Source organism: Branchiostoma lanceolatum, chromosome 16 (assembly GCF_035083965.1).
Source record: "Branchiostoma lanceolatum isolate klBraLanc5 chromosome 16, klBraLanc5.hap2, whole genome shotgun sequence".
Lineage (NCBI taxonomy): Eukaryota > Metazoa > Chordata > Leptocardii > Amphioxiformes > Branchiostomatidae > Branchiostoma > Branchiostoma lanceolatum.
The window spans coordinates 13954605-13967801 of NC_089737.1; the positions used below are offsets into that span (position 1 = coordinate 13954605).

General features: G+C 42.7%; 1 protein-coding gene across 2 annotated transcripts; it reads right to left on the reverse strand.

Annotated features, from left to right (window-relative positions):
• Positions 1 to 1119: 1119 nt before the first annotated feature.
• On the reverse strand, positions 1120 to 12298 carry LOC136421815 (uncharacterized). Of its 2 annotated transcripts, none has more exons than XM_066409380.1 (2): positions 12131 to 12298; positions 1120 to 3462 (listed from the first exon to the last, which is right to left on the reverse strand). In XM_066409380.1, the coding sequence occupies exon 2, from the start codon at positions 3326 to 3328 to the stop codon at positions 1592 to 1594; it is 1737 nt and encodes a 578-aa protein (XP_066265477.1). In that variant the 5' UTR covers positions 3329 to 3462; positions 12131 to 12298; the 3' UTR covers positions 1120 to 1591. The 2 variants fall into 2 exon arrangements, with proteins under 2 accessions (XP_066265477.1, XP_066265476.1); XM_066409379.1 differs by having other exon boundaries at positions 12120 to 12298.
• Positions 12299 to 13197: the final 899 nt, after the last annotated feature.

Sequence of the window (13197 nt, forward strand, 5' to 3'; positions counted from 1 at the left end):
TGCAAGAAACACAAAGTTCCCAAACTTTAGGATGAGACCATTGGCTAATCCTATGTTTGTTTGTCAACCAATAACTTGAGTCCATGTTAATATCATACAATAATGCATATAATGCTACATGTAGTATTTTCAAATCATGAATCATACTTGAATTGTCATAAGATCTTAAGAAATACAGTATAGACTTTTACTTGATAAACAGAAACAATGTTTAGAATTGTGCCATGAAACACAAATTCCAACAGTGGTTAACAAAACTTTCACAAAACCATCTTGTCTATCATGGTGTACTAAATATTACCATTCGCTGTGTGTTACATATATTTGAATTGCCAGATTATCCAGAAAAGCTAATTAAAACCTTCTTGAATTTGTGTCGTCAGTCAGAAATAACAACATGTAAATCTAACAATAAAATTGCTGCAGATACAGAAGTGATGCAGAACTGAATATACAGCTATCAGATCTTCTTGTGCCTGCTAGAATCCCTAGAAATAAATTTCTGTCTTTCCGGCCATTAGAATTCCTCTAGGGCCCATTTGCACAATAATGTGTTACAGGTTTCTGATGTGCTCCAGTGATTTCAGTATCAGGAGAGAAGTGCATGAAATTTGTACTATTCATTGACCTGCTTTCCATTCATTAAACCTCAAATCTGGTAATTAATCTCTGACAATTTGTAATGTTCCGTTGCTTTTGAGGGGAGCAAAATCGCCCAGCGTCTTGCTTAGCCTCTAGCAGGCTTCATAGGCCTGTCAAATACGAGGAACTGTGTTTGACAGCCCACTAGACGATGTGATCAAAGCTAGCCTCACTCCATGTTCTGCGTTTTCCAACATTATCATATACCCTGTCGGCCGAAAAAAAGCTGTTCTATGCATGTGTTTCGAAATTCCTTCGATCTTTTGATGGCCCAAGAAGCCTGGTAGGGACTATATCCTACTATGGATAAATGGAGGCCTTAGAAACGTTCTTTTCCTCAGAAACCAGCTTAACTGGTATCAATGTTTAGAAAAGCGTTCAAACTAGCTGGTATTACTCTCCAAGCAGAGCATGGGTTTCGGCTGGTTTTTGACGTGTTATTAGGCGTTTTTGTCGGGCTTTCTACTTTGTCATCTTTTTTTTTCTTGGGTTGGCTATACAACAAAAAAATATGACAAAGTAGAAAGCCCGACAAAAACGCCTAAAACACGTCAAAAACCAGCCGAAACTCATGCTCTGCTTGGAGAGTAAGCTGGTATTGCGTTGGTGGTGAATGTAAAAGGTCCTGCCCTTGGTGCTGAACGCCTTCCCTTGTCTGAAATGCTTCACTACATATGACGAGAAAGTGGCTACCCTTTCGAAGCGTTGTGCTCCATAGTAATAAGATACATCTGGCCATTTTTACAGATCAGTGGTGCGTTTCATATGGCTTTTTTCCCAAGTACTTTTTACTCTGAAGATATATTAACAGTATATACATGAGAGCCGCTTTAAAAGCATGTCGAAAGTGCAAATGCTTTTGTGATCTTTCGTTCGAACGATGGCTTTGGCAGAGGAATAAACGTAGCTTAGTGTCCGCTATTTTCGATACAAGCGAAAGCGAAACGTACTATATAAAGTCCATATCTGTAGTAGCTTCGCTTTCGGGCGAGTCTGGCATAAAAACCTCTAATTTGGCGCTAAAACTCACAGTTTTCTCTCCCGCACTGGATATCGGCACCACCATGAGCGAGTTGTCCCCGTTAGGGTCGAGTTTCGGCCCGCTCCTAGGCGGCGGCGACCCCGGTACGGCTAACGGCGGTGTGCCCGGAACGTTAAGCCCCAGTGTGGGCACGGTAACCCCCGTAGTAAGCGGTCCCTCGGGGGGTAGGGCTAGCGGGGACGGGAGCTGGAGGAAGGTGTTCCCGTTAGGGCGCCCTGCGGCACTGTCTGGCAAATCCAGCTCCGGCTTGGTGTCCTCAGTAGCGGGGGAAAGGACGATCGGGATTGGCGTGTCGCCGCCGTTCTCATCTTGCGTGCCTTTCGCTTTCTCGATACTCGCATAGACGTTCTTCAAGTGTCCCTGGAAGACGTCGCTACCGGCTGGTGTGGGGAGCTTCCCTCTGGAGGACAAGGCCGCGCGCGGGTCCACCGATCCTTCCCTGCTCGCCGTGGGTATGCGCCCGAAAGACGGCAGTCGGAACGTTTTCGGGCGAATCTCAAGCGGCGGTTTGTCAAGAGGACGCAGAATGTCTCTTGAGGGCGGTTTTGTCTTCGCCGGCGTGGAGTTATAGTTGTAAAATCCAAAGTTTCTCTTCAGCAGCGTTTCTGCTTGGTGGAGGTTCCAGTCGTACATAGGGAAAGGGGCGCGCGGATATCTCGATCTGTCCGCACCCCGTCTTCTGGTCAGTGTGTGCCCGACTATGACCCGGGTGCTATGCGGAATGGTCGGTCTTGTTGTGGTCAGTTTTCTGTACAGTAAAGGTTCGGGAGTGTCCGGTACCGGAGCGTCCGAGCGCACCAACGGTCCAGCCGAGATGTGGTCGATAGCGTCTTCGATATTAACCTTGGAAATGCGGAGTTCTCCCTTGGGACCTTTAGAGGCAGACCGACGCGGCACGTCTCGTATTTGCGTCTGTAGCGACAGAAGCGCGAGTTTCGTCATGTACATATCGTAGTCTATCACCCCTTCCTTTAACTGCGTGCTGTACTCGACGATTTTGTCCATTTTGTTCATCGGCCCTGCTAAATGTACCTTACCGTGTGGAGACAGAGGTGACAGGACGGAGGGCGAGCTAGCTCCGCCCGAACCCGGCTGGAAAGTCGGCAACGTTACCTCGATTTTTGTAGACAAACCGGGGAGTTGGTTGTAGCGGGTTTCTCGCGGCTTTGCAGCGGTGCTGTTCGGATGCGAGCCGTCTTGTTCTGCCGTCTCCTCGTTGCCAGGGCGTTTTTCTAGCTCGGTTTGCCCGCCGGTGGTTCTGGTCGGTTTGAGTTTGTCACGACGTTCCTTCCAGGAAGGCAGTAATTCGTCTTTCTGCATCTTCCCGGAAACGTGTGAGGTTTTCAGTCCGTCGTCTCCCACCCTGGACACGCTGTCAAGACGCGGTGAGATCTTCTTACTGAGTGCTACTTCCAGGGAGGGCAGTGCAGTCTGTCTTTTGACACGGGGAGCGCCGATGTGCGAGGCTTGGCGCGGCATGCCGCTCCGGATGGGCGCGGGGGTTTCCGGATACAAGCCCGGAAAGCTCCGGGTGTAGAGGTAACGCGTGTCCAGGCGAGGGCGGACGGTGTTGGTGTCCCGTTGCAGCGCCGCCAACACCCTCCCGCTGTAGACTGTCAGGGTGTTTTGATCCTCGCCGCTCATCGTTCGCGCGCGGGTAGCCAGCCCAGATTATCTCCCGCCCTCCGTGCTCTCCTCTGACGTCATTCGCAGACGATCAGTCCGTCACATGGCGTCCCGCGCAGTCGTTTCCTCCTCCAGGGGCATCAATCTCTCCCCTGTAGCAACACAACCGGCTCATTAAAACATTGATTTGCACATATGCAGCTCGACCCTGTCTCTTTCCTGTCACCATCTAACACCCATCTCTCTCTCTGTGTGCTAATGCTTCAACCACATTGTTATCTACAAAGGATTTAAGCTTTATTCAGGGCTTGAAATACTGGGCGCATAGATGCACTTAAAATTGTGGCTGTGCACTTAAGGTTTGACTTTTGGTGCACCGACATATTTGTGTAGGGTTACATGTAAGTACATAAAGGTTCTATTGTATATAATCTCTCTGTGCTAATGTCGAGGTCTCAACCACATTGTTATCTACAAAGGATTAAAGCTTTATTCGGGGCTTGAAATACTTAATATTTCTAATTAGTTTAAATTATTTTGAATAAAAGAATATCTAAGTCACAATAGTTTCAAATTTTTCCAAAAAAAATCCAATTAGATATTTTAGAAACATTTTGAAAGGGACTGCACAAAGATTTCTTTATTGATAATGATTTGCAAATATCTATGTGATTCTTCAAATTCAAATGATTATAAAGTTGAAATGACATGTATCATACGCTCCATCTGTCCGTACATTTGCAGCTGTCTTAAGAAGCGAGAAGAAGTTGAAGATGTAGTAAGATACCACATTCTTCTATCACTAATCATAACTTAGACCTGCTTTATCACCATGACCTGTATACATAGCTTATAAGGGCATAAACGCACAATGTAGGTCTTTCATTCTTTCATTCATTATGTACAAAGGCAAATCTAATCCTAAGATCCTAAAAACGAATGTCTAGCCCTGTTTATGATTATACAAAGCGAGAAGAAGTTGAAGATGTAGTTCTTATATTACTAATCGTAACTTCTGTATCTGTATAGCCGGTATAACCGCCCTTCGGCGTAACACACCAGCTATGTAAAACGTAGACCTGCTTTATCATCATGACCCGCTTTATCATCGTGACCTGAATGCATAGCTTGTAAGGGCATAAACGTACAATGAAGGTCTTTCATTCATTATATACAAAGGCAAATCCCTGACATCAGACGAGCTCGTTACTGCTCCACTGTGCTGACACCTGCGCTCCGCCCGCACCAATTTCCCTCTCGGCCAGCCCCTGGCGTCAAGAGCCCTCATAATCCGCGCTATCCCTCCTAGTAACTTCTGTTGAGTGGGGGGATCAAAGGGAAGTGGATACCCTCATTTATTTGATCCGATACGACAAATAAAGCCCTTCCGGGATTAATAAGAGCATATTGCCCCGATCTTCTTTCGGCAGGATGACATTTGGCGCTTGTATGGAAATCCCGAGACGATTGCGACTTTGAAAGAAGATGAATACATGTTTTTTGATATTCTCTAACGTAGACCTATTTTCAATGCGGAATATACTGTAAATGCAGAACTGTTCGCGGTGGTTTTATGTTCGCGGTTTTCGCGGTGAACACTTTACCGTAAAACTTAAAACCACCGTGAAAGGCCCTTCCATTGTGTGAAGCGCTACTATTGTTGTTTCAAACGCCAACTCAAAACCATCGCGAACACTCCATTTTCTCCCTATCGCGAAATCAAATCCGCGCGAACATTTCTGCATTTACAGTATTTCTTCTTCCTCCATGTTTCACCAAACCACCAGAGTCTTTTTTTTTTTTTTTTATTAAACAACAGAAGAATATACAGGACACAGAGGTGATGTACTCTAGCTGAAGCTAATATTAAACATCACCTCTGGAAAAAAAATACAAGTTACATAGACAAGTACAATAGCAATGAGAAACAGCAATTGGGTCGTCCAATACAAACAAGCTAACAAACAAACAAACAATGAATATATCAATATACCTGAACTAAGTTTTAAAACGTCTGCTTGTCAAAATATAGTGCTGAGTCAAGCCTAAAATGTTACAGTTGAAATCATACGAAACAAAGGATGAACCTCTTAATAATAAATAAATGAAGGCTTGATCAGACAAAGTATCAATATCAAGAATCAGAATCAGAGTCTTGTACAACGTCTAAAATACTGGCCTAACATTCACTCACTCCCCAGCATGCAGCAAGCATTACGACGAAAATAGCAGTAACAGGGATAACGCTAATTGTAAAGGAAGCCGCACGCATTCATTATGGAACTTCAGAGTCAGCCATCGCCAAGTCCAGACACGACCTTACCAAATGTGCTGAGAATTTCCGGCACCTCAGATCCATCTCTTCGGTCTTGTGGGGATGCACTTGTCTGCGCTACTTTAGGGGTCGCAGCTTCACGACTTGTACTTGGCTTTTAACACATTAACCCATCCTCCAGTGCGTACCCTCGCTTCCGTTACAATTCACACTACAAGATGAGCATCATCCGAGTGTAGCTTTTGTACTTCGCACTGACGTCGGATGCATACTCACTCCCTGAATATCGTTATGCAATGGGAGAGGGTGGATTCAAGTTATGATGTAAAGATGAAAAAAAATTGGCATCGAAGAACTTCCTTATTTCATATCGAGTACCTTTGACTTTGATTTGTATATAGTTACTAGCAATTAGTCTTACGGCGGTGTTTTTCATTATTTGTATCTCTCTTGTTATTTGAAATTAGCCTCCAGGAATTGTGTTTAATTATTTGTATCTATGTTGATATTTGCAATTAGTCTTCAGGCAAGAAGTCGTAAATAATTCATTATTATGGCGACAAATAAACGCTGCTGGGTCGTATTCAAGTGAATTATTCCGATGCATTATGTATTCATACAATTACATCCCAATACAAGGTACAGAATTTCGACACGTACAATACAATACAATACAAAAGAACATTAATCTTTATTTCTGCTGACAAAATCATGCCTAACGGCTACTTCTAAAGAACCCGCAGCTACGATAATATAGAAATGTTTTAAAGAAAGTCTGGTCTGTAGATCTATCTGATTTCCGAAAAAGAATCTTATCATTTCGGTAGAACATAAGATATTGGATATTCTATTTCACAACCAAGAAGGTCTATCTGGTGTTCCTGCATACATTACTGGAGGGGGGAGGTTTTGTTTGTAGACAGTTGCTAATGAATTGCTACACGTTTTTAATGATAAGTGTTTTTTTAGTAGAAATTTGTAGGTTTACTACATGTAGATGGTGTGAAAGCTTTGGGGGATTGTGCCAACTGTTTCAAAAATCCAGTTCATTTCAGCACAAATGAAATGTGGTCGAAAAATACGTCCTTGGACCGACTTTGAGAATCTTTAGAACAGTCTGTGTATCATTAGTACTGTCTGCGCCGGAGATTTCATGGCGGTTTAACTGAGCTGCTCCCCTTAAGGCAGATACGGCGACGTCGCTCCCTCAAAGAAGCCACTGACGTCACCGATGACGCGCTGCGAATTTGTCGATTCGAAATACCGAGTGACTTTCTCTTCTGGTTCACATAGATAACGTTATGGTTAGGTTACATAAGGCCTGAGAAAATTAATGTTCTGTTTCTAATTTCGGTCTTGAAAAATTAGTGTGAAGATCGGTTTCTTTCCCTTTTTAGATTTCGGCCCAAATGGTCCAACAAATACGGTTTTTAAACAATGTAAAACTGAAATGCTTCAGTACACTGGTGGTTTCAACATCATATTGTAATTATACAGATATATATTGTTCAAGCACAAGTATATCTAATGAACTGAACAAAGAAGTACAATATTCACCACACATTCTAGTATATACTCTTCAAATCCTTAATATCTTAACAGAGTGTGAAATATAGAAAGTCTGTTTTAAATTTCAGTCAGATGTCAGATCAAAAATAAATATCACGTCCCTCATCAGCGGTTGACGCCCGAAAAAAAGACTAGGGTCGGTTGGGTAGCCGAAAACACAACTTTTTTCCTATGCCTAAGTCGGCAAACTTGTTGAATGCGTTTTCGAAGGAGCACCGCTAGATGAGGCGTTACTAAACGTAGCCACGGGGTTTTGATTGATGGTTCGTTTCCCGTGCACTCCGCCAGCCCGAGTGGAACACTCCCCGCTATAACGCGACCCACGGTGCAATAGCTAGCAGGCCTGTGACGTACGAAGAGTTTTGCGCCGGCTATTTTAAGTCACCGTAAAGGGCGAGTCGTGATTCTATCTTCCATTTAACGATTTTCCCGTGAGTGGAGCGCAATTCTCTTGCGGATTCGATGCAATCCCTCTCAGTGGCTATGTCTGGAGGTTATATTTAGTAGTCTTTCGGCGTTCCGAAACAAACGCTAGAAGGAAGATTCTAGATATATTTGACCGATACAACCCTTTTACTGGATGCAATTTTGACGATTTGTAGATGCTACTATTGCCTTAGGTCATTACTTTATTTATTTATCCACTCTATTTACCTGGGAACCACCTATCGCAACAGGAGTGCTTTTTTAAGGACCACGGGGGTGCTTATGAATAAAACATAGGATAATAAAATAACAAAATATAAAACAAAGGTCCAAAGTAACTTGAGTGCATTGATGGTAAAACAACAAGATAATACCATAAAGTAATAGGAAACATGAAAAAAACATATATGAAAAATCAAAGAAATAATGCAAATATGGCGTATGCATCAATTACGTAGTCCAGGTTGACATAAGAATATTCTCTTTTTCGCAATCTTTGTTTTGAGTCGCTTTTGATAATGGCGTGTAAAAATAGGCTTCCAACGTGAAATAAAATATTTTGTAGAGATAATACAGACATATATATATATAATTATATATATATATAAGCACTTCGTCCGAACGTACCGTATAAGGTCGTGTTTGCGGATGAAATGATATCACGTTTATCGCTTCCAATATTATATGTCCAACGGGCAAAATTTTATGCAACGTTGACCTAACATCCAACAGAAACCGTTATGAATTCTATTGTAACTACAAGCCAACAACTCCTGCACATGCCTGAAACGCATTGCAACATAGGGTAAAATGGGTATCTAGTTGTCTAGTTATTTGAAATGTCTAGTTTTTGCTCACAGTCGACTTTACCACCGATCATTGATGAATACAACAATTAACCAGCCAGGCTGATCGCCAGGAGTCTCACGTATGCACAAAACGTTCTGGATTCGTGAACGCTACCGTCAGAGCTACACCCGTTGTTAGGTACGTCCTGTGGCCGACATTAATACTACACACCACCCCTGATCCCTGTCTAACGCGTGAATAATCACTTCATGTTCCACCGCTTCTGTAAGGCCTCACCAGTATCTGTTCGAATGAATGGACAGAATAAAGCAACTCGGCTGCGTTACGTGTGCTGAGTGCGTGTGGTTGATATCTTTTTTTTTCATTGCAACATTTCCTGACAAGACGTGATGACAACACGCCCAATCTCACAGCTTATGTTCGTGTCGTCATCAAAACATAGTCAAAGGGCATTATGCAAAATTACAATAAAACAAATACCGACAAACAAAGCACAAGACTAACAAAGTAATGAAAGGTAAAACATATAGTAACAAATTTAAATCATATGAAATGTAAGAAAATGAAAATTTATATACAGGTAATTTGTAAGCAGCTACTCCATGTCAGACTTGTAGGATGGAAGACTGGCTACTCAAATCTTTTGGTCTCTTTTATGAATAACTGAACATTTGATATCTTGTTGACGGCATTCTTCACGGTCTATTTTACCTCAATTGTAACGTTAGGCAACTACGTAGAACGTACTGACGCAAATTAACAACCCGATATCGATAGCCTTCTAGCATTATAGCAACCGCTTTTGCAGTCAGGTTGAAAAGAAAGCTTATTGCTTGACGAGCTTTGTGCAGCTTTGCGTTGCTTTAGAAATATATAAAAAATGTTGAAAAGTTTCATCATAGGTGTGAAGTTACATTCCAAAACCATGTTAGTTTTTGCAGTCAGATTGAAAGGAAAGGAAAGGGATCTCGAACCAGTTTAGCTCAAATGAACTCAATGAACAGATGAGCTACTCTTCCACTGGTCGTGACAGAGAAGACAGACGCTATGTACAGTATTTACAGGTTCATTGTACCGGGGAAATTCCCCTAGCTCTTTTCGACAAGCACAATGAACAGTGGACCACAGCTTAACGTCCCGTCCTAAGGACTGCGATCTTTAACGGTAGCGTGCATGTCGGGTGAGCGACATAGCCGGGATCGAACCCGGGGCTTCTAGTTCCAGAGGCAAGATCGCTAACCACTGGACTACGCACGCTACAAATTGAAAAGAAAATGTACACTTGACGAGCTTCGTATAACTTTGTGTTGCTCCAGAAATATATGAATAATGTTCAAAATTGTTACCATAAATGCCAATGTAACGTTACCTTCCAACCCATGTTAAACTTTAAATACGTTTTGAATTTGAATAAACAAAGAATGGGACACTCTTCAAATACCAAGGCATATCCAACTTGGTAAGTGTTTTCCCCTGGCAAAAGTTATTTGGGTTTCGATCCAAGTTCATTCAATGCATACTCTTGTTTATACAATGGTTTGCCTTATTTTGCACTACGCCATTGCTGTCCATCTATGTTTACAGAACGCAGCACAGGATACAAACTTTCTTGAATACTTGCTTAAGAAGGATCTTCAAAATCATCTGGACTGACAAAATTTAATAGTAACCAGAAACTGTGGGAAAGAGCCAATCAAAACCCAGTTGGAAGCAAGATTCTCAAGAGGAAATGGTCATGGATAGGGCACACCCTCAGAAAACCTATATCCAGCATCACACACCAGGCCCTGACCTGGAATCCTCGGGGTAAGAGGAAGAGAGGGCGGCCAAAGAACAGCTGGAGGAGGGACACAGAGGAGGAGATAAACAGCAGCTGGCCTGATTTCAGAAGGAAGGTCCAGAGACCAGTGCAGTGGAGGACTATCATCGGCGGCCCATGCTCTGACCGGGGCCTAAGTAAGTAAGTAAGTTTGTTTACAGAAAACAAACGTTTTTCAACACAGTTGTAAAGTCAACAGGTTATAAATGCACAACCATCGTTTACATGTTTTCCTTTGATGTATAAAAGGCTAAACTGTGCATAAGACATCTTTTTGACATCTCGGTACAGCCATTAAAAGAGGTCAAGTTTGACCCTCTTCAAATGCTTCTTACTTTCGATAACTTTACATTTCACCGGTATCAGCACTTTAAAACGGCAGGATAATTGCTTCACATGGGCGAAATAAAGCGAACATGATATACAGTCAAAATTGCCCAAGAAGACCTTTCAAGAGGACCAATAAAATCTGGTCTATGTGGACAGGTGGTCACTATAGACATGATTCGTAACGCTTGTGTTAATGGGGAAATCATCTAAGGGACCACCAAAATGTGGTCACATTGGTCAGGTGGTCCTTAAGTAGAGGTTGTCACCTGTACAGATTTTAGTGTATTTGTTCTCGCTACTAGTTCCACGCTTTATGTACATATCTATGTACATGTATTTGTACCAGTAAGTATTTGTACCAGTAAGTATTTGTACCAGAGAATGTTGTAAGGAAAGTTTGGCTTCCATTTGTTAACCCTAACCTCTTGACTTGAGAATGTCCTTGCTACATCCAGCTAATGTACACGTTAGTCTTATCGGAATTCTGCAGGACGATGCTTTCGTTCCGCGCGGAAGGTCAGGACTGCATATACTGAGGACATTTCATCTCCTAGACTCTATCCTGTGGATTCTAGTTAGTCATGCCAGCTTGCACCCAATCATAGCGAGGCCGTATATATACGCGTTAAAAGGGGGCCTGCTCAGTACTGTCAAAAACGCTCTACGCTGAATTCAGGAAGGTCGTGGTTACGTACTACATTAAATTCGGCTACTGGCTTAGCTTTACGCGAAATGCAGGCGTTTATTACGCTATGCATGTACGCAGAATGCACCGATTACGCTCTACGTTATATTTGAGCGATCCGGCTACTAACTACAAATGATTGCGCTCTTTGTAAAAGGGCGTGCAGGTACTTTGAAGCATGATCGACGAGGCGTAGAAACTATCAACTACCGGCGGTGTTTATGCTACTTTCTCCCGTCAACATGAGAAGGGAGGTGACGACATTGAGCCGAGTCTTAGACGATCGACGATATCAGCTTTGCTTACATCTATTTTGCATAATCGTGTACCGTCTTGTTTGTGCGTAAGAGAAGAGATATGCTCTAGTCTAGTTGCGAATATAGGGTTGAACTGGAAAATGTATAGGCTCTACAAACATATCATGACGGAACGGTCCTTTGTTGAGTTATGTTTTGCTACGGTAAATTAGACGTGCACCCTATATATATATCGGACGCTGTCGTCGGTGAATGCCATTTTGGCGACGGTATTGAGGAACAGCCGCAGTCAAAATGTGCTCCAGTATCAATCTACACGTGTATGAACATTGTAAGTAGCATCTTTCTATCCACTGCGCCTGTCGTTGTAAAAAAGTTTCTGAGCTACATTTATGTCTGTTAAACAGGGAATTCACGCCATGCTAAGTGATGATGTGAACTTCATATCTTAACCATTTCAAACAAATAGTTCCGTTCTGCTGTGCATACTGCTACTCTACAGTATTAAACCTATAAGAGACTACGAATATGTGCCATAATCTACATACCAACATTGGCCTGATGTAAGCTTATACATTTACATTACATTTGCAAAACTTAGTATATTATTTAACAAACACAAAATGGGTTTGACGCACCAGTGACGTACCCGTGTTCTTTCCTCCACGTCCGGTCCACGGAAATGACTTTTGAAGGTGTAGATTTTGAGTTAATCCGTACATGTGGGGCCTAAGCCTGTTCTGTTGCCCGTGCTACACATACATGACGTGAGACACATATCATAGCGACCGAAGTTAACTCTAAACCACCTTAACCCGCTCTTCCATCTTGAAACTCCCTCCCTCCTTTTTCTCCCATGCCCCAACAGTTCTATTGTGTCGAAGACCAACTGAGTCAACATACAGTTTAGTACAGCGATGCACACGAAAACTATCGCAACTTTTTCACTAACACTTTCATGCAACGTGGCTTTCTTATTACGACAAGTCTGTATGAGGATAAACGCTATCCTGGGTCTATCCAGTGTTCGTAACGGCTTTGAGAATGCTGAGCCGACATGATATCTTTTCAGACGACGTTGAAACAATGAGGAGCTGCGTAATGAATCCGATTCACCTGCTTTCCTTTGCAGGGTGGGGAGAGGATAAGTTATCGCGCGCTCTTTTGTATCCCGACGGCTTTCTTGATATTTGATGACATTGTTTGTTGACGGAAGCGCACTCCGTATAGTCAGGGGTCGCTAACTCACCGCAGTGTTCATGAACAGCTACAAACCATGCGCTGTTTAGTACACTTGTACGGGGTAATTCTGATAAAGCCTCGGTGATCATACAACGTCAGCCACAATGACGTAAGAAAGAGGCGAAAGTTGTGTAAACAGTAAAAGTGGTGTAAACAATTCCTGTCATTGAAAAAAGTGTCACTATGACTACACGACAATACGCTGACCCAAAAAACGCATAACAAGGTCTCTTCTATCCGGTTCTTATCTGTTTTAATCTCCAAGCAGATGTTGTGAGTGACAATTGTCGCGCTGTCCGGTTCATTCATTTTCAGTCTCTTTCAATTGAATCAATTCAATTTATTCAATATCAATCTCTATTGAAACAGATCGCAGACAAAAGTCTGAATTGTGTTTTTTCTGACGTTAGTTAGGTAAGCGTTTGTGTTTGGGGCTTTGGAGACCGACCGGGACTACACCCCCGACGGGCACCG